The 21,943-nt window shown below is 37.6% G+C and overlaps 4 protein-coding genes, 3 non-coding genes and 1 pseudogene across 7 annotated transcripts; 6 read left to right on the top strand and 2 right to left on the bottom strand.

Moving 5' to 3' along the window:
* Positions 1–672: 672 nt before the first annotated feature.
* On the bottom strand, positions 673–744 carry TRNAT-GGU (transfer RNA threonine (anticodon GGU)). The gene has a single exon. It is a non-coding gene; the product is annotated as a tRNA-Thr (tRNA).
* A 1,210-nt stretch (positions 745–1,954) lies between these two features.
* TRNAD-GUC (transfer RNA aspartic acid (anticodon GUC)) lies at positions 1,955–2,028 on the top strand. Its single transcript has one exon. It is a non-coding gene; the product is annotated as a tRNA-Asp (tRNA).
* Positions 2,029–4,199: 2,171 nt separating this feature from the next.
* LOC126409268 (DNA-directed RNA polymerase subunit beta-like) lies at positions 4,200–9,713 on the top strand (annotated as a pseudogene).
* On the bottom strand, positions 5,169–5,239 carry TRNAC-GCA (transfer RNA cysteine (anticodon GCA)). Its single transcript has one exon. It is a non-coding gene; the product is annotated as a tRNA-Cys (tRNA).
* Positions 9,714–9,718: 5 nt separating the features above from the next.
* On the top strand, positions 9,719–12,658 carry LOC126409273 (DNA-directed RNA polymerase subunit beta'). The gene is made up of 2 exons (XM_050075357.1): positions 9,719–10,169; positions 10,918–12,658. The coding sequence occupies exons 1-2, from the start codon at positions 9,719–9,721 to the stop codon at positions 12,540–12,542; spliced, it is 2,076 nt and encodes a 691-aa protein (XP_049931314.1). The 3' UTR covers positions 12,543–12,658.
* On the top strand, positions 12,543–16,923 carry LOC126409267 (DNA-directed RNA polymerase subunit beta''). Its single transcript, XM_050075352.1, has one exon. The coding sequence runs from the start codon at positions 12,683–12,685 to the stop codon at positions 16,889–16,891; it is 4,209 nt and encodes a 1,402-aa protein (XP_049931309.1). The 5' UTR covers positions 12,543–12,682; the 3' UTR covers positions 16,892–16,923.
* Positions 16,924–17,060: 137 nt separating this feature from the next.
* On the top strand, positions 17,061–17,775 carry LOC126409272 (30S ribosomal protein S2, chloroplastic). Its single transcript, XM_050075356.1, has one exon. The coding sequence runs from the start codon at positions 17,065–17,067 to the stop codon at positions 17,773–17,775; it is 711 nt and encodes a 236-aa protein (XP_049931313.1). The 5' UTR covers positions 17,061–17,064.
* A 225-nt stretch (positions 17,776–18,000) lies between these two features.
* Positions 18,001–18,760, top strand: LOC126409271 (ATP synthase subunit a, chloroplastic). Its single transcript, XM_050075355.1, has one exon. The coding sequence runs from the start codon at positions 18,001–18,003 to the stop codon at positions 18,745–18,747; it is 747 nt and encodes a 248-aa protein (XP_049931312.1). The 3' UTR covers positions 18,748–18,760.
* The last annotated feature ends 3,183 nt before the right edge of the window (positions 18,761–21,943 follow it).

Raw genomic sequence — 21,943 nt, 5'->3', positions numbered from 1 at the left:
GGTGCTGCGTGAGTTCATGATCAGATATCCTGTATATAATCCTATATAGACATAACCTAGTCTTTTTTTTTTTTCTAGAATCAGTCAAAGATATGAAAAATAGATTGCTCTTGTAACTCAGAATGAACGGTTTCGGTGGAGAAGAGAAAATAAATAGCGATTTATTCCTATGGATATTCCTATGGGGCACCCAGGAGGAGGAAGAAGATTCAATCGACCCACAATATCTTGCGTGGTCCAAGGAAATTACGGATCTGCTTGCACAATTTCATTTATATCGAATCTTGCTATCAGTCTTAGTATCAGAATAGCTGATATAGTCATGATTCAATGGGTCAGGTCCACTTACTTTTTTTCTCCATTTATCATTTTTCCGCTGGATTTGATCCTGATTGGAACAAGAGAGAAGTATGAATACTTTGGTAATTGCTACTTGGGTATCTAGAATATCTATGTCCCAAGACAAAAAAATATGAATAACGAGAGTATATCCCTTAGTAACAGAGTATATCCCTTAGTAACATAGTAGTCTTCCTAATGCGGGACATCCTATTATCATAATGAATGAACAAGTGTTCAACCCCATAACTCATTATAACTTTGCCAGGCAGTTCCCTTTTTTATACCATCTCTACCGGATGCGGAAAAATGACCATTGCAGCTTCATGGAAAAGCCCTTTATCGGATTTGAACCGATGACTTACGCCTTACCATGGCGTTACTCTACCGCTGAGTTAAAAGGGCCTGTTTAATTCACAAATTTAGCCAATCTACTGGATATACCTGTACAATTATATCTTGTACAATTATATCTTGTATATATTGTATATAATATATACAATATACATATACAGATGGGGGCTCATTCAGGAACAATGAATAGTTAATTCAATTAAATACATATATAAATACATATATGAAATGAATAGTAATATAACAGTCTATGTCTATTATATCTTAATGATGCGCGAATCAATGAGTGAAAATTAGAATGAATGGGTTTGACTTTTTCTGTCGGGCAAGACATCCCCTATACTCCATTATTTTGATTATGATTAGATTATATAATTCATCTTTGTTATATAAGAATTGTTATTGTTATATAAGAATATATAAATATATAATGTAATGAAAGGTTCCTGAATGAACAATAAAGAAATTTTCTTACATTAATATTATATGTATACGGAATCACAAAAGCACGAAAGGTTGTTCGTATCCTAGCATTCATTATATTGACATTGACAATTCCAAAAAACTACTCATACTATGAGTATAGTATGATGGCGATCGGGTGGGCGTGCCCCTATCGTCTAGCGGTTCAGGACATCTCTCTTTCAAGGAGGCAGCGGGGATTCGACTTCCCCTGGGGGTAGTAGGGTACGACGAAAGAAAAATTGACCATGAATTATCAATAAACCGACAATTGATTCTTCCTGGGTCGATGCCCGAGCGGTTAATGGGGACGGACTGTAAATTCGTTGGCGATATGTCTACGCTGGTTCAAATCCAGCTCGGCCCAAGAATTCACCGATCCTTGAGGATGATATAACCAATCCGTACTCCAAAAATACATGATGATATGGAGGAATAAAGAGTCAACTTGATTCTATTTGTTCCTCCATGTTCTGATGTTTCTAACAATCTGGATCTATGAATTATTTTGAATTATTTTCAGCCAATCCGAGAAATCAAATGAAAAGATGAAAAAGAAAAGAGCCCTTTTTCATTGAAAGATGGATTGTCAGTCAATTTGGCAATAACCACAGGTTGCTTTGCTATTTATCCATCCATCTTCTCTTCTATCTATGTAGATATGTATATCAGTATATCCGTTACAGGCGTCGTATTTTTTTATATGATCTATCTATACGGTTATGGTTCGATGAAATAAAATCAAAATATAAAATCAAAATAAACAATAAATAATGTAAGCTGTACACCTCATTTTCTTGGGATTGTAGTTCAATTGGTCAGAGCACCGCCCTGTCAAGGCGGAAGCTGCGGGTTCGAGCCCCGTCAGTCCCGCACCGACCTGGGATCCTATGAATCGATTGATTCATCTCTCCGCCTTCTGCGAAGGGGAGGAGACAAAGAGCAGTGTCTAATTCCAGGTGGAAGGATCCTGATTTCACATTTATCATCGGGCAAGGTAAGCTCAATTACTAATTGAATTGGGGACAATCTCTTTATCTCGCCCAAATTGCACGCTGGATTCTCGATTTATACGTCTGAATTAAGGAAAGGAAGGAGGATACGAATACTAATAAAAGATCAATCAAAGATCCTGTCTTTCTGTTCTGGGGGTGGAGAATAGAAAATAGAACGAATAATCTTTTTTTTTCATTTTTCTCTGTCTTTCAAGAAGATTAGGTCATCACAAAAACTTAGCTTAGAACTTAATTCGTTTTCCAGTTCACTTCTACTGTTTGGATCTATGACGGATGGAATACTGGTCGAACCTCATTCATATGATATCATTCTATAAAGAATGAGGACGGCGGGTTATAGAAAGGAACGAAAGAGTAGAAAAATATGAGAAATTCAAAGGGATTCTTGGGTGGGGGTCAGGAATGCAATTTTTCGATTCAGTATGGATAAAAGATCTTCCTATGTTATACTATTCAATTCTCGACGATGAATTGATTTGATAGATCAGATATTGTTATTCATGATATTAGAATCCGATTCAGTATTATCAGGATTTAATTAATCCCATTGAATTTCAAAATTATGGAGAAGGATTGATCATCTCTATGGGATTAGATCCCGATTTCTTGCGAAGCAAAATAAAATGAAATTATGAGATTATGGAAGTAAATATACTCGCATTTATTGCTACTGCGCTGTTCATTCTAGTTCCTACTGCTTTTTTACTTATCATCTACGTAAAAACAGTCAGTCAAAATGATTAATTTGAATGAAACTTGAGTTAGTCTAATTTTATTAGTTTAGTTCTTTTAAAAATGATTCAATAAATGAAAGAAAGGGATGACAATTCCAAGTCTTAAATGAAATGAGCAGACTGGATTGAATCCTCGGTGTATGTATCCAATAGATGAGATAGTACGGTGGGGAGAACTATATGAACCTTTCTACCGTACTATCTATTGTATGAAGATATGGAATATGGAATTGATAGAGATCAATTTAAAATCAATCTACATACATACATGTGGATGCAAATCCATAAATTCATTATCACATATTATATATAATATATATATATAGATTCAAATAGCACTCCCATTCCATCTCTTCGCTCCACCCATCCATTCGTTTTTATTTTGATGAATCCGAAAGAATCTAACGTTAATAACTGAATTGTACTAATTCATAGGTTTCTCTTTCATTAATCTTTCATTAAGTTAATAACTTTCATAATGATAATCAGTAATCAGGATAGATTTTTGTTTGATTAAATTAAGTAGTAGAACTAATTAATTTAACTATTGCGAAAGAGTGGAGGAGTAGTATGTGCATATACAAAAGAAAGGCAAGTAATTTTTTTAGAATTAAATTCCGAAGAAAAAGAAAGAATTGTGAATTGGATGATCTGTACTAGACGATCCAAGGAGTTCTATGGTAAGTTATTCGTATCTGGAAAAGGGGTAGTAGACCTTTTTTCATGCTTGAACCCTGATGGTGAGGCGATAAAGCATAAATCAAATGCCAGGAGTCTAAGGTAAGTATATGTGGATCACCGGGCGCTCTTCTTTTCTTATGCGTAGCCTCTCGTCGCCTACAGTATAAAGTTGTATCTACTCTACATAATAGCAGAACGACTCCCCCTTTGAACAGTAAAGAGGGAAAGAAATCAAATAGGGATTGTTGCTCCTCATTGTAATATCCATAATGATGTTAATGTTATGCCATAATGATGTTAATGTTATGGTAAGAAAGAACGGGTTCATCAAAATGAAATGGAATATTTTGGAGGAATCAATTTGATTAGAAAAAATCAATTTTCTATCATTATCAGGGGAGTTGCTTTGATTTTCAAAATACGAACGCGGGAATAATTGAGATAGCGGATCCAAAGGTTAAATGAAAATGAAAGGTAATTAATTACTAAATTTCTGTGGAATTTTGAGATGGAAGATATGTTTATTTAAACATAAAACGATCTAATTATGAAATTAAACAATTGATACAAGCTGATTACTCAACTCAATTACACTCAATTAGTAGTACCTTAGAGTCCACTTCTTCCCCATACTACGAGTGAAAGGGAAAACGTAAAAACTACCATTAAAGCAGCCCAAGCGAGACTTACTATATCCATGTGAATCATGCCCCCTATCTCGATGAATATGAAGGAATTGTTACATTATTGATCCCTAAAATAATAATAGGGGAATTGGGGGTGCAGAGTCAAAAAAAAGAGATTATGACTTAAAGCTATTGACAAACCGATCCAATGGATCCGCTTGTATTGTAACAAGTCTCTATTTCCTATATAGGATTGATTTGTGGTGAGGAAGAATTAAGCACAAGCGCAACAGATACACGTTACCCATTAGAAGTATCAAGGGGATGTTACTAGGGGAATGGAACATGTCGTAATAGTAAGATCTATTCTTTGTTTTGTTGCGTTTCATAGGGAAAATATATCTACATATATACCATCAAGATGGATAACTGTCTCTCCCTAAGCTAAACCTTACTATCTCTGTTTCTGTGAAACAATCGGTAGACACCCTATTACATTGCTACATTGCGGGGGTTACCACAGAAAAATTAAAAATTCTTTTTTTACTTTCTTCTATAGGGGCCAGTTAACCATTCACTATTGAATGACTGGCTGAGCACTGAAATCCTATCGCGAGTACGGCCTGTATACAAAGTATCTTCAGCCCTCTCCACAACCCCTAGGATTTCCCCCGTGGCGAATCTAAGCGAGATCTAATTCACGACTGAATCAGGAGACCCTACAGTGGGCATTGGTAGGGTATGGTAATTCGGAAAGATTGATAGTTATAGTCTTTCCTATAAGTTGGATCCTCGGAGCAAAGATTTACAGCCCTTCTTTCATAGAACCTGCGTATTTTGAAGCGGATTCTGAAGATAAATAAAATAAAGTATCAACGGTCCTTTTCGTCCACCGGGCAAGAATCAGGCCAGTTATATCAGCGAAGCAGGATTCCGAGCCATTTGTTGTGTTGATCAGGCGACACCCGGATTTGAACTGGGGAGAAAGGATTTGCAGTCCCCCGCCTTACCACTCGGCCATGCCGCCAAAAAAGAAATAATAAATGGGCGTAAATACTCTTTTTGGAGAGGGTTACTGAATCATTGGTTTTTATTGGATTTGCATCTTCCAATTCTGTTTTCCTTATCCTATCCATCTTTTTACCCAACTTACTCTTCCTCTAGTTGAGATCATTTTCTTAGATTTTCTTAGATCTATTGTATAGTATCTCAACATAAGACCTAAAAACTTCCCTTTTTATTGATTGCATTGAAATAAAAAGAAAATAAAGAATAAATTTCCAGTCACAGTCATTTAATACTTAATTGGAACCATTAACTATTTCACGAATGTGAATGTGAATTTACGAAAGGTTCTTTTGATCTCCAAATGCTTTACTTTAATGTAATAAGAAGAAAATCAATCCAATTCAATTCCAATTAATTATAATAACAACTATGTGTTTATGTAAACCCCAAACAGTAAGATAGCTTACACACCCTTATAGTCAATCATGATCCATTTGGAATAGAAATTCATGATATAGCACGAACGAAATATATATCCAAGTGTAACTGCAATAAAGTATGGGCTAGCGAGATTAGCTAGCTTCGCATTACTTCATCGATACAACTCCTCTTACGTACGTACTGCAATTGTATTCTACTAACAACTCAAATGAAATGGTCGAAATAGATCCCTCCTTTGTGTGAATTATCTTTTGAACAACGGAATCAACGAGCTAAGTGCTAAAATAAAAGCCACCCGGATTTTTCTAATGTTCTGATTATTCTGTCTCTCTATCATTTATATAACATAGATATAGTAGATATAGAACAGATCAAATCCCGAATCAATCCATTTTTCTGGTACCTAACCAGATCTGATCATAATATCATAACATAATTGATAGATAAAAGGTAGAAGATATACAAAGAAATTGGATCAAATAGACCATTTGATATTCTCTAATAAGTAATAAGACTCCATAGGTATGGTATCCATAGGTATGGTATCCATAGGTATGGTATCAGTGGCAGAATCCAACTTGTTTCCATGAATGTTTTATCGAGTCATTTAGATTTGCATCTGTTGCTCGAATTTTAGTACAAAATTCTCCTTCTCCCTCCGCCCATACATTCCATTTACATATAACATATATATGTATGTGTTTGGGGTTGAATAAAATTTCATGTGATTCAGTAAACGGAATATACATTCCATCATTGCTAGATCGATCTGTATCCGTACGGTTCGGTAAAGAGTGAGCCAATAATGGGATTTTTTCGAAAAACGGGAAACTAAAGATGCTCCGGGATGGTGGAGATGAGGGAATGTTTACAATACCTGGATTTAGTCAGATCCAATTTGAGGGATTTTGTAGGTTCATTGATCAGGGCTTGATGGAAGAACTTCATCAATTTCCAAAAATTGAAGATACAGATCAAGAAATTGAATTTCAATTATTTGGGGAATCTTATCAATTGGTGGAACCTTTGATAAAAGAAAGAGATGCTGTGTATGAATCAATTACATATTCCTCTGAGTTATATGTACCGGCGGGGTTAATTTGGAGAACCGGTAGAAATATGCAAGAACAAACCGTATTGCTTGGAAACATTCCTCTAATGAATTCCTTGGGAACCTCTATAGTAAATGGAATTTACAGAATTGTCATCAATCAAATATTGCAAAGTCCCGGTATTTATTACAGTACAGGATTGGATCATAACGGAATTTCTGTCTATACTGGCACCATAATATCAGATTGGGGAGGAAGATCAGAATTAGAGATTGATAGAAAAGAAAGGATATGGGCCCGTGTAAGCAGGAAACAAAAAATTTCTATTCTAGTTCTATCATCAGCTATGGGTTCAAGTCTAAGAGAAATTCTAGACAATGTTTGCTACCCTGAAATTTTCTTGTCTTTCCCAAACGAGAAGGAGAAAAAAAAGATTGGTTCAAAGGAGAATGCCATTTTAGAGTTTTATCAAAAATTTGCTTGTGTAGGCGGTGATCCGGTGTTTTCTGAGTCCTTATGTAAAGAATTACAAAAGAAATTTTTCAACAAAGATGTGAATTAGGAAGGATTGGCCGACGAAATATGAACCAGAGACTGAATCTTGATATACCCCAGAACAATACGTTTTTGTTACCACGAGATGTATTGGCTGCTGCCGATCATTTGATCGGAATGAAATTTGGAATGGGTACACTCGACGATATGAATCACTTGAAAAATAAACGTATTCGTTCTGTAGCGGATCTGTTACAGGATCAATTCGGATTGGCTTTGGTTCGCTTGGAAAATGTGGTTCGGGGAACTATATGTGGAGCAATTCGGCATAAATTAATACCGACTCCTCGTAATTTGGTAACTTCAACTCCATTAACAACAACTTATGAATCATTTTTCGGCCTACACCCTTTATCTCAAGTCTTGGATCGAACTAATCCATTGACACAAATAGTTCATGGGCGAAAATCGAGTTATTTGGGTCCTGGGGGATTGACAGGACGAACTGCTAGTTTTCGTATACGAGATATCCATCCTAGTCACTATGGGCGTATTTGCCCAATTGATACGTCCGAGGGAATCAATGTTGGACTTATTGGGTCCTTAGCTATTCATGCAAGGGTTGGTGATTGGGGGTCTATAGAGACCCCATTTTATGAAATATCTGAGAGATCAAAAGAAGAACAGATGGTTTATTTATCCCCGAGTAGAGATGAATACTATATGGTGGCGGCGGGAAATTCTTTGGCGTTGACTCGGGGTATTCAGGAAGAAGAAGTTGGTCCAGCTCGATACCGTCAAGAATTCTTGACTATTGCATGGGAACAGATTCATCTTCGAAATATTTATCCCTTCCAATATTTTTCTATTGGAGCTTCTCTCATTCCTTTTATCGAGCATAATGATGCGAATCGGGCTTTAATGAGTTCTAATATGCAGCGTCAAGCAGTTCCGCTTTCTCAGTCCGAAAAGTGTATTGTTGGAACCGGCTTGGAACGCCAAGCGGCTCTCGATTCAGGGGGTTCGGCTATAGCCGAACGCGAGGGAAAGATCATTTATACCGATGCTGAAAAGATCGTTTTATCAGGTAATGGGGACACTATAAGCATTCCGTTGGTTATGTATCAGCGTTCCAACAAGAATACTTGGATGCATCAAAAACCTCAGGTTCATCGGGGTAAATGCCTGAAAAAGGGGCAAATTTTGGCGGATGGTGCGGCTACGGTTGGTGGCGAACTCGCTTTGGGGAAAAATGTATCAGTAGCTTATATGCCATGGGAGGGTTACAATTCTGAAGATGCCGTACTCATTAGTGAACGTCTAGTCTATGACGATATTTATACTTCTTTTCATATCCGGAAATATGAAATTCAGACTCATGTGACAAGCCAAGGACCTGAAAGAATCACTAATGAAATACCTCATTTAGAGCCTTATTTACTCCGCAATTTAGACAGAAATGGAATTGTGATGCTGGGATCTTGGGTAGAAACTGGTGATGTTTTAGTAGGTAAATTAACGCCTCAGACAGCGAAAGAATCATCCTATGCTCCAGAAGATAGATTATTACGAGCCATACTTGGCATTCAGGTATCCACTGCAAAAGAAACTTGTCTAAAGTTGCCTATAGGCGGAAGAGGTCGAGTTATTGATGTCAGGTGGGGCCAGAAAAAGGGGGGTTCCATTTATAATCCAGAAATGATTCGTGTATATATCTCACAGAAACGTAAAATCAAAGTGGGCGATAAAGTAGCTGGAAGACATGGGAATAAAGGTATCATTTCAAAAATTTTGCCTAGACAGGATATGCCTTATTTGCAAGATGGAACACCTGTTGATATGGTATTCAATCCATTAGGAGTACCTTCGCGAATGAATGTGGGACAGATGTTTGAATGCTCGCTCGGGTTAGCGGGAGACCTGCTGGGCAGACATTATAGAATAACACCCTTTGATGAGAGATACGAGCAAGAGGCTTCGAGAAAACTAGTGTTTTCTGAATTATATGAAGCCAGTAAGCAAACAGCAAATCCATGGGTATTTGAACCCGAGTATCCTGGAAAGAGCAGAATATTTGATGGAAGAACAGGAGATCCTTTTGAACAACCTGTTATAATAGGAAAGTCCTATATGTTAAAATTAATTCATCAAGTTGATGATAAAATCCACGGACGTTCCAGTGGTCATTATGCACTTGTTACACAACAACCCCTTAGGGGAAGGGCTAAGCAAGGTGGACAACGAGTAGGAGAAATGGAAGTTTGGGCTCTAGAGGGATTTGGTGTTGCTCATATTTTACAAGAGATGCTCACTTATAAATCCGATCATATTAGAGCTCGTCAGGAAGTACTTGGTACCACGATCGTTGGGGGAACAATACCTAATCCTGAGGGTGCGCCAGAATCCTTTCGATTGCTCGTTCGCGAACTACGATCTTTATCTCTGGAACTGAATCATTTCCTTGTATCTGAGAAAAACTTCCAGATGAATAGGAAGGAAGTTTGATCGGAATGAATCATAATTTTTCTTCTATGATCGATCAGTATAAACATCAACAACTTCGAATTGGATTAGTTTCTCCTAAACAAATACGTGCTTGGGCCAACAAAATCCTACCGAATGGAGAGATAGTTGGAGAGGTGACAAAACCCTATACTTTTCATTACAAAACCAATAAACCGGAAAAAGATGGGTTGTTTTGTGAAAGAATTTTTGGACCTATAAAAAGTGGAATTTGTGCTTGTGGAAATTATCGAGTGATCGGGGGTGAAAAAGAAGAACCGAAATTTTGCGAACAATGCGGAGTCGAATCTGTTGATTCTCGGATCCGAAGATATCAAATGGGATACATCAAACTAGCATGCCCGGTGACTCATGTGTGGTATTTGAAACGTCTTCCTAGTTATATCGCGAATCTTTCAGATAAACCTCTTAAGGAATTAGAAGGCCTGGTATACTGCGATGTGTGATTTGATCGAAATTACGATTTTACAGATTCAGAATGAAAAACTGTCATCCTATTTAATCCGATTGGGATGCCTCTAGCTCTGACATGTCTATTGGTAAGAATAACATGAAGCTCAGAATTTTGGGTGTGGGTGTATTCAATACCTCCAAATGAAAGAGGAATTAATCCATGGTCGACTCCCTAAGAGAGTAATAGGGAATTGCTAGTTGTACCTCGTTAAACTTTTTTCATGTTCTTTCGTGGATCTAGCCATTAGATTCCTTTTAGAATTCTAAATTTATAAAAAAAATTCTGTTAAGCAATTAGAAATGAAATATGATGGCACGGTTACAGGAGTCTATCCATCGCATATATGCTTCAAGGAAGAACATGGCATAATCGTCGAGGTAAAGTAGGGACCTAAAGGATCGAACGGAACGATATATAGACAAGTAAATCCTTTGTGAGTTTCAATGTATTCCTTAAGGGGATTCATCATTCGAAGGGAAGTAGACTACTCAATAATTTCACATTTATGTTGTAATTGAATGACTAATTGAGGAAGTAAAGGGAAGAATGAAATCAAATCAATGAGGGTTGGTCCTCACTGGGAACTTGAGTAAGGAGTAGATCCTTGTGGGGTTTTCTAGAGCAAAATTTGGAAGTTCCCCTTATTTGGTATAACTACTTAAGCCGGATGAGAGGAAACCTTCACGTCCGATTTTTAGGGGGGGGGGGAAGATCCTATAGGAACCTATCCCAATTTTTCTTTTGCTAGGCCCATAGCTAAAAAACCTACTTTCTTACGATTACGAGGTTCATTCGAATATGAAATCCAATCCCGGAAATACAGTATCCCACTTTTTTTTACTACCCAAGGCTTCGATACATTTAGAAATCGAGAAATATCTACCGGAGCTACTGCTATCAGAGAACAATTAGCCGATCTGGATTTGCGAATTATTATAGATCGTTCATTGGTGGAATGGAAGGAATTGGGAGAAGAAGGATCAACCGGGAATGACTGGGAAGATAGAAAAATTGGGAGGAGAAAAGATTTTTTGGTTAGACGCATGGAATTGGCTAAGCATTTTCTTCGAACAAATGTAGAACCAGAATGGATGGTTTTGTCCCTATTACCAGTTCTTCCTCCCGAGTTGAGGCCAATCATTCAGATTGATGGGGGTAAATCAATGAGTTCAGATATTAATGAACTTTATAGAAGAGTTATCTATCGGAACAATACTCTTACCGATCTATTAACAACAAGTAGATCTACGCCGGGGGAATTAGTAATGTGTCAGGAAAAATTGGTACAAGAAGCTGTAGATACACTTCTTGATAATGGGATCCGCGGACAACCAATGAGGGACGGTCACAATAAAGTTTACAAGTCGTTTTCAGATGTAATTGAAGGCAAAGAGGGAAGATTTCGCGAGACTCTACTTGGTAAACGGGTCGATTATTCGGGTCGTTCCGTCATTGTGGTAGGCCCTTCGCTTTCACTGCATCAATGTGGATTACCTCGAGAAATAGCAATAGAGCTTTTTCAGACATTTGTAATTCGTGGTCTAATCAGACAACATCTTGCTTCCAACATAGGACTTGCTAAAAGTAAAATTCGGGAAAAAGAACCCATTGTATGGGAAATACTTCAAGAAGTTATGCAGGGGCATCCTGTATTGCTAAATAGAGCACCCACTTTGCATAGATTAGGCATACAGGCGTTCCAACCTATTTTAGTGGAGGGACGAGCTATTTGTTTACATCCATTGGTTTGTAAGGGATTCAATGCGGACTTCGATGGAGATCAAATGGCTGTTCATGTACCTTTATCTTTGGAAGCTCAAGCAGAAGCTCGTTTACTTATGTTTTCTCATACGAATCTCTTGTCTCCAGCCATTGGGGATCCCATTTCCGTACCCACTCAAGATATGCTTATGGGGCTCTATGTATTAACGATGGGGAATCGTAGAGGTATTTGTGCAAATAGGTATAATCCATGTAACCCCAGAAACTACCAAAATGAAAGAATTGATCATAGTAATTATGAGTATAGGAAAGGGAAAGAACCCTATTTTTGTAGTTCCTACGATGCACTTGGGGCTTATCGGCAGAAAGGGATCGATTTATATAGTACTTTATGGCTACGGTGGCGACTAGATCAACGTGTCATTGCCTCAATAAATAGAGAAGTTCCCATCGAAGTTCAATATGAATCTTTGGGCACTTATCATGAGATTTATGATCACTATCGAGTAGTAAGAAGTGTAAAAAAAGGAATGCTTTGTATATACATTCGAACTACTGTTGGCCATATTTCCTTTTATCGAGAAATAGAAGAAGCCGTACAGGGGTTTTGTCGGTCCTATTCATATGGTACCTGATATGTGATATCTCTCGGAATCTAGTTCGGTCTGGTTCAACTAGTATCATAATTCCTGAATTTGTAAGTGAATCAAGATCGAGGAAAGGAAGTCTTAGTATCACTGACTCAAACCCATTGTCGAATCCTACTCATCAGAATATGGAGGTACTTATGGCAGAACGGGCCGATCTGGTCTTTCACAATAAAGTGATAGATGGAACTGCCATGAAACGGCTTATTAGCAGATTAATAGATCATTTCGGAATAGCCTATACATCACACATTCTGGATCAAGTAAAAACTCTGGGTTTTCAGCAAGCCACCGCTACATCCATTTCATTAGGAATTGATGATCTTTTAACAACACCTTCTAAGAGATGGTTAGTCCAAGATGCTGAACAACAAAGTTTGATTTTGGAAAAGCACCATCATTATGGGAATGTACATGCGGTAGAAAAATTACGTCAATCAATCGAGATATGGTATGCCACAAGTGAATATTTGAGACAAGAAATGAATCTTAATTTTAAGATGACTGATCCTTCAAATCCAGTTCATATAATGTCCTATTCTGGAGCTAGAGGAAATGCATCTCAGGTCCACCAATTAGTAGGTATGAGAGGATTAATGTCAGATCCCCAAGGACAAATGATTGATTTACCCATTCAAAGCAATTTACGCGAAGGACTTTCTTTAACGGAATATACAATTTCCTGCTACGGAGCCCGCAAAGGAGTTGTGGATACTGCTGTACGAACGTCAGACGCTGGATACCTCACGCGTAGACTTGTTGAAGTAGTTCAACATATTGTTGTACGTAGAACGGATTGTGGAAGTACCCGAGGTATTTCCGTGAGTCTTCGAAAGGGGATGACGGAAAGAATTTTGATCCAAACGCTAATAGGTCGCGTATTAGCAAACGATGTATATCTAGGTCTACGATGCATTGCTACCAGAAATCAAGATATTGGGATTGGGCTTGTCAATCGATTCATGACCTCTCGGGCGCAGCCAATATATATTCGAACTCCCTTCACTTGCCGAAGTGCATCTTGGATCTGTCGATTATGCTATGGTCGGAGTCCCACTCATGGTGACCTGGTTGAATTGGGAGAAGCAGTAGGTATTATTGCGGGTCAATCCATTGGAGAACCAGGGACTCAACTAACATTAAGAACTTTTCATACCGGTGGAGTATTCACAGGTGGTACTGCGGAACATGTACGAGCTCCTTCTAATGGAAAAATCAAATTCAATGAGGATTTGGTTCATCCCACACGCACACGTCATGGACATCCTGCCTTTCTCTGCTATGTAGACCTATATGTGACTATTGAGAGTCAGGATATTATACATAGTGTGAATATTCCACCAAAAAGTTTTCTTTTGGTTCAAAATGATCAATATGTGGAATCAGAACAAGTGATTGCTGAGATTCGTGCTGGAACATCCACTTTCCATTTTAAAGAGAGGGTTCGAAAACATATTTATTCTGACTCAGAGGGAGAAATGCATTGGAGTACCGGTGTGTACCATGCACCTGAATATACACACGGTAATGTTCATTTCTTACCCAAAACAAGTCATTTATGGATCTTATCGGGGGGTCCGTGCAAATCCAGTCTAGTGCCTTTTTCACTCCACAAGGATCAAGATCAAATGAATGTTCAATCTCTTTCTGTCCAAGAGAGATCCATTTCTGACTTCTCGGTGAATAATAATCGAGTGAGACACAAATTGTTTGGCTCGGATCCCCTGGCGAGAAAAGGGCGAAGGATTTCTGATTATGCAGCAGGATCTGAGCGAGTCATATCCAAAGGTGATGGGGATTTCATATATCCCGCCATTCTCCAAGAGAATTCTTATTTATTGGCGAAGAGGCGAAGAAATAGATTCATCATACCATTCCAATATGATCCGGAACGGGAGAAGGAATTAACGCCTCATTCTAGTACTAGTATCACGGTTGAAATACCCGCAAATGGTATTTTACGTAGAAATAGTATTCTTGCTTATTTCGACGATCCACGATACAGAAGAAGCAGTTCGGGAATTACCAAATATGGCATCATAGAGGTCGATTCAATCGTCAAAAAAGAGGGTCTGATTGAGTATCGAAGACCAAAAGAATCTAGACCGAAATACCAAATGAAAGTAGATCGATTTTTTGTCATTCCCGAAGAAGTCCATATCTTGCCCGGGTCTTCATCCATAATGGTACGGAACAATAGTATCATTGGAGTAGATACACGAATTACGTTTAATACAAGAAGCCAAATAGGTGGATTGGTCCGAATAGAAAAAAAAAAAAAAAAGATTGAACTGAAAATCTTTTCTGGAGGTATCCATTTTCCTGGAGAAACAGATAAGATATCCCGACACATTGGGATCTTGATACCACCAGGAGCAAGAAAAAAAATGGATAAGGGATCAAAGGGGAAAAATTGGGAAGGGAAAAATTGGGTCTATGTCCAACGGATCACACCTATCAAGAAAAAATATTTTGTTTCAGTACGACCCGTAGTGACATATGAAATAGCTGATGGGATAAATCTAGTAACGCTTTTCCCTGGGGATATGTTACAGGAAAAGGATAATTTGCGACTCCAAGTTGTCAATTATATCCTTTATGGGGATGGCAAACCAATTCGAGGAATTTCCCATACAAGTATTCAATTGGTTCGTACTTGTTTAGTATTGAATTTGGACCAAGACAGAAAAGGTTCTATAGAAAAGGTTCAGGCTTCTTCTGCTGAAGTAAGGGCAAATGATCTGATTCGATATTTCATAAGAATTGAATTGGTGAAGTCTCCTATTTTGTATACCGGAAAGAGGAATGATAGACCAGGTTCAGTGATTCCTGATACTGGGTCATATTGCGCCAATACCAATCTTTTTTCTTCCAAGGTTAAAATTCAATCACTTAGTCAACATCAAGGAACCGTTCGTACATTTCTTAATAGAAATAAAGAAGGCCAATCTCTTATAGTTTTTTCATCATCTAATTGTTCTCGCATCAATGTTTCGAAATATCACAATGTGACCAAAGAATCAATTAAAGAAAAAGAGGATACCCCGATTCCAATTCTTAATTTGTTGGGTCCCTTAGGTACTGTACCTAAAATTCATAATTTTTCCCCATCTTATCATTCAATAACTCATAATGAGATCTTGTTAAATAAATATTTAATACTGGATAATAATAATCCAAAACAGACTTTCCAACTACTTAAGTATTATTTAGTGGACGAAAACGGGAGAATCTCTAATGCAAATCCATGCAGTGACATCATTTTTAATCTATTCGGTTCGTGCTTTCTCCCTCACGATTATTGTGAGGAGACATCCACAACCAGAATAATGAGCCTCGGACAGTTTATTTGTGAAAATGTATGTCTATCCAAACACGGAACACGCATAAAATCTGGTCAAGTTATAATGGTTTATCTTGACTCTTTCATAATAAGATCAGCTAAACCCTATTTGGCGACCCGAGGAGCAACCGTTCATGGTGATTATGGAGAAATCTTTTACGAAGGAGATACATTAGTTACATTTATATATGAAAAATCGAGATCTGGTGATATAACTCACGGCCTTCCAAAGGTTGAACAAGTGTTAGAAGTTCGTTCGATTGATTCAATATCGATGAACCTAGAAAAAAGGGTTGAAGGTTGGAACGAACATATAACAGGAATTCTTGGAATTCCTTGGGGATTCCTGATTGGTGCTGAACTCACCATAGCGCAAAGTCGTATTTCTTTGGTTAATAAGATCCAAAAGGTTTATCGATCCCAGGGGGTACAGATTCATAATAAGCATATAGAGATTATTGTACGACAAATAACATCAAAAGTGTTGGTTTCAGAAGATGGAATGTCTAATGTTTTTTCACCCGGGGAACTAATCGGATTGTTGCGAGCAGAACGAGCAGGTCGTGCTTTGGAAGAGGCTATTTGTTACCGAGCCGTCTTATTGGGAATAACGAGAGCATCTCTGAATACTCAAAGTTTCATATCAGAAGCTAGTTTTCAGGAAACCGCTCGAGTTTTAGCAAAAGCCGCTCTCCGGGGTCGTATTGATTGGTTGAAAGGTCTGAAAGAGAATGTTGTTCTGGGGGGGATGATACCCGTTGGTACCGGATTCAAACGATTCGTTCACCGTTCAAGGGAATACAACAACATTCCTTTGGAAATACAAAAGAAGAATTTTTTCGGGGGGGAAATGAGAGATATTCTGTTCCACCACAGAGAATTATTTTGTTCTTGCATCCCAAAGCCAAAGAGTTTCCATAATACATCAGAACAACCATTCTATGCTATGGGATCTAATCCAATCGTTCATAAGAGCGGATTCATTATTAGCTAAGCTAATATAATGGTCATTTGTTAATAAAGAGAATATCGAAACCAAGGGTAAAGGAATTCATAATGAAGCTTGGACCGTGTATCAACGGTTAACCCGCGGTAGAAGGTTCCATTGGAACAATTATTTATTTCAGGGTACCTCGTCTCTTTTTTTTAGAGGAAGTGTGGGGATAAATGACAAGAAGATATTGGAACATCCATTTGGAAGAGATGATGGAAGCGGGGGTTCATTTTGGTCATGGTACTAGGAAATGGAATCCTAGAATGGCACCTTACATCTCTGCAAAGCGTAAAGGTATTCATATTACAAATCTTACGAGAACTGCTCGTTTTTTATCAGAAGCCTGTGATTTAGTTTTTGACGCAGCAAGTAGAGGAAAACACTTCCTAATAGTTGGTACGAAAGATAAGGCAGCTGATTCGGTAGCATCAGCTGCAATAAGGGCTCGGTGTCATTATGTCAATAAAAAATGGCTCGGTGGTATGTCAACGAATTGGTCCACTACGGAAACGAGGCTTCAGAAGTTCAGGGACTTGAGAGTGAGAGCCGAGATGGGGCAACTCAGTCGTCTCCCGAAACGGGATGCAGCAATATTGAAGAGACAATTATCTCACTTTCAAACATATCTGGGCGGTATCAAATATATGACGGGGTTACCCGATATTGTAATCATCATTGATCAGCAAGAAGAATATACGGCCCTTCGAGAATGCGTCACTTTGGGTATTCCAACTATTTGTTTAATCGATACAAATTGTGATCCAGATCTCGCAGATATTCCGATTCCAGCCAACGATGACGCTATAGCTTCCATCCGATTGATTCTTAACAAATTAGTATCCGCAATTTGTCAGGGACGTTCTAGCTATATAAGAAGTCGTTGATTAATAATAAGATAAGTCAATTACTTCGCTTCGGGAAACCCAGAGATTCATTGAATCGGTTATTCTTACTATTCCTGAATGTGAAAAAGGAGATTTTCATTGCCGGGGATATATTACGTGATTAATTCATTAATTAATATCTGAAATATATGGTTAAGTTAAATTAGTATAAATGGTTGAATCAAAATAATTCCTTCTTAAGTTCCATTTCTGTCAGAGGGTAATATGAATGTTCTACCATGTTCCATCAACGCACTAAAGGGGTTATACGAGATATCCGGCGTGGAAGTAGGCCAACATTTCTATTGGCAAATAGGGGGTTTCCAAGTGCATGCCCAAGTACTTATAACTTCCTGGGTCGTAATTGCTATCTTATTAGGTTCAGCCGCTATAGCCGTTCGGAATCCACAAACTATCCCGACCGACGGTCAGAATTTTTTCGAATATGTTCTTGAATTCATTCGAGACGTGAGCAAAACTCAAATTGGAGAAGAAGAATATGGTCCTTGGGTTCCTTTTATTGGAACTCTGTTCCTATTTATTTTTGTTTCTAACTGGTCAGGTGCTCTTTTACCTTGGAGAATCATACAGTTACCTCATGGGGAGTTAGCTGCACCCACGAATGATATAAATACTACTGTTGCTTTAGCTTTACCCACGTCAGTGGCATATTTCTATGCAGGCCTTACTAAAAAGGGATTGGGTTATTTCGGTAAATATATTCAACCAACTCCAATACTTTTACCAATTAATGTCTTAGAAGATTTCACAAAACCTTTATCACTTAGTTTTCGACTTTTCGGGAATATATTGGCCGATGAATTAGTAGTTGTTGTTCTTGTTTCTTTAGTACCTTTAGTGATTCCTATACCTGTGATGTTCCTCGGATTATTCACAAGCGGTATTCAAGCTCTCATTTTTGCAACCTTAGCCGCGGCTTATATAGGTGAATCCATGGAAGGTCATCATTGAGTACAAATAAGAAATAAGAAAATAATGCTTTGTTTGAATTTCAAAGTTCAAACAGTCGCTTTTTCTTTTTTCATTTCAATCAATTCAAAATTAAGCCCATGAATCTTATTCCAATAAATAATTCATGGGTAGCTCAAGATACCCGCTTGAGGAAATGATTGATATATCAATCTATATTTATGATATGTATGATATAGAGTAGGAACAGATATATATGTACGATATTAATATTTATTATATTACGTATTACACTACGGAATTGTAAAAAAAAGGGGGAGATTCCCAATTTTTCCTAAGATCCCCCTTTTTTCCTATTCATGTCATACATCGCCTTTATTTGCCCAGTCAATTACGAAGATTCATAATTTGGATAATAAATAATTGTTATCCGTTTGGGACGCGCGACGAAACAACAAGAACTATGTTCTGCGGAACCGTTGCTATTTCATTCCATTCTATTCAACAATTGACCAAAATTGGAATTAAGAGGAGTTGGATCAATCAATCAAATCTTGATATGGGATGATTCGCTTTGATGAATCTCTTCGTTTGTATCCATGTGAGATAATGACAAAGACAAGAAAGAGTTCACGAATCAGATGAAAAATTCAGTAGGTTAGGTGGGCCGAGCTACATTACATATTATATGTGAACTCCGGTGTATGCTTAGAAGGATGATTCCAGGGTCCGATCCGATTCAATAGAAATAAGATGGCGATGGTTTACATTATGGAAGAAAACATGTATATGTGATAGTAGATATTCATATATATGGACTACCCATCTATATTATTTCATTCCCCATCAACTTTCTATTATATAGATATAGATTCCACTTTAATAGATATAGATTCCACTTTATTTATATGGATTACGATATATAAGCTCTTCCCTTTTTCGTCTGTGACTTTATTGTATATGTGGATTGAATATGAAGTTAAGCCTATGAATGCATATAGAGAAGATGAAGGAGGGAGGAATTGAAAGAGTGGGTTCGGAACAAAGAAATAGAAGAACTAATATGGATTTTCAAAGACTTGGATAGTGAATAAAAACGAGATATTGAAGTAGTTCTGATGATTCAGTAATATCAAATATCATCACATCACTTCTTAACTCAAATTGGGTTCGGAGTTCTTAGTTTAGTTGTATGGATCTTAGTGATGGAATATGAAATAATAAGTAATGTAACTAATTAATATATAATATAAATATATAACATTAATAATAACATTAATTATATATAAGAATTCATTGGTTTATTTGATTATATCATTAACCATTTCTTCATTTTTTGTTGTGAGGAGCTTACCATGAATCCCCTAATTTCTGCTGCTTCCGTTATTGCTGCTGGATTGGCCGTAGGACTTGCTTCTATTGGACCCGGAGTCGGTCAAGGTACTGCTGCGGGCCAAGCCGTAGAAGGTATTGCTAGACAACCAGAAGCAGAGGGTAAAATACGAGGTACTTTATTGCTTAGTCTGGCTTTTATGGAAGCTTTAACAATTTACGGGCTGGTCGTGGCATTAGCACTTTTATTTGCTAATCCCTTTGTGTAATCCTAGAAACGTGAAAATGTGAAAAATACGTACTTCTTTTCTTGCTTTGGCCCTGCCACTTCGCTTCTTCAAATTATATCAACTCAACACTTCACTCCTACAATCACTTCTTCCTTGATCCAATACTCCGGGGAAGTACTGATTTGAGGAATTAGTGGATCCGCTTCCGCTCGCTTTCTTCTTTCCCGCCCTTAGTCCAATGAATGAGCATTTTCCCTTTTTTATTTATTTTAGGAGGGTATGTCGCAATTGACACGAGACTTGGGACTTCATAAGTGTCTTATCGGGGATCTAAATAAGGAGTGAAGTGATACAAAAAAGGAAATCTTTTTTTATTTTGTTAGTCCTATTCCTATCCATAAGATAAGAGGAGAGCATATGAAAAATCTAACCGATTCTTTCGTTTTTTTGGGTCACTGGCCATCCGCCGGGAGTTTCGGGTTTAATACCGATATTTTAGCAACAAATCTAATAAATCTAAGTGTAGTGCTTGGTGTATTGATCTTTTTTGGAAAGGGAGTGTGTGCGAGTTGTGTATTTCAAGAATAGGCTGGAACCAACCAGCTGCACTTTATATTTTGCTATTGTAATCTAATAATAGAGAAAGGTGCACGATCTCAACGAATTACTTCTGAATAAATCAATAAGTCCTATGTAAGAACCATAGCATTTCGTGACTCGTTGGTAAATTGGATTCTCTATTAACCAATAATGTGAGACCATTTAGTTAACATGGTTAAAGCTGAACTGTTTGAAGTCTAAGCACAACACGGTACTCTTTCTACCACTGCGTTAGTACAAGATAAGATGGTTTCAAAATGCATAAATCATTTTGTTGGGAATTTATTTGATATAGAACACTCATATCAATAAAATGATTTGAACCATTGACTGGAAAAACGGGTACCTCGCCCCTTCCTTTTTATCTAATGCTGAATCGACGACCTATGTGTATAAAATGAGAAAGAATTCTTTTGGATGTGAAGAAATAAAAGAAACGACTTTGCTGACAATTACAAGTTTTTTTGGTCTGGTCAGAAGAGCCCTCCAGAGATCCTGGGTTTTCTTGTATCAGTTTTTATATCCTGGAATACGAACAGAGAAGAGAGGGTAGGCTCATTAAGAAAGAGATATGGGAATGCCCCATAAGTATAAGTAATTTAATTGAGCGTGAGAGCCAAATGAATCGAAAGATTCATGTTCGGTTCGGGAAGAGATCGTGGAAGTTGTGGAATTGATGGGGAGATAATCTACTTTCATTAAGTGATTTATTAGATAATCGAAAGCAGAGGATTTTGAGTACTATTCGCAATTCAGAAGAACTATGCGGAGGAGCCGTTGAGCAGCTTGAAAAAGCACGGGCTCGCTTACAGAAAGTGGAAAGGGAAGCGGAAGAGTTTCGAGTGAATGGATACTCTGAGATAGAACAAGAAAAGATAAATTTGATTAATGCCGCTTATCAGAATTTGGAACAATTAGAAAATTACAAAAACGAAAGCATTCATTTCGAACAACAAAGAGCGATTAATCAGGTCCAACAACGAGTTTTCCAACAAGCCTTACAAGGGGCTCTAGGAACTCTGAATAATTGTTTGAACGGCGAGTTACATTTACGCACCATCGGTGCTAATATTGGC

This window comes from Nymphaea colorata, unplaced genomic scaffold (genome assembly GCF_008831285.2).
Source record: "Nymphaea colorata isolate Beijing-Zhang1983 unplaced genomic scaffold, ASM883128v2 scaffold0003, whole genome shotgun sequence".
NCBI classification, from domain to species: Eukaryota; Viridiplantae; Streptophyta; class Magnoliopsida; order Nymphaeales; family Nymphaeaceae; genus Nymphaea; species Nymphaea colorata.
Note: the sequence above shows the minus strand (reverse complement) of the source record. Positions and strands in the feature narration are given on the sequence as shown.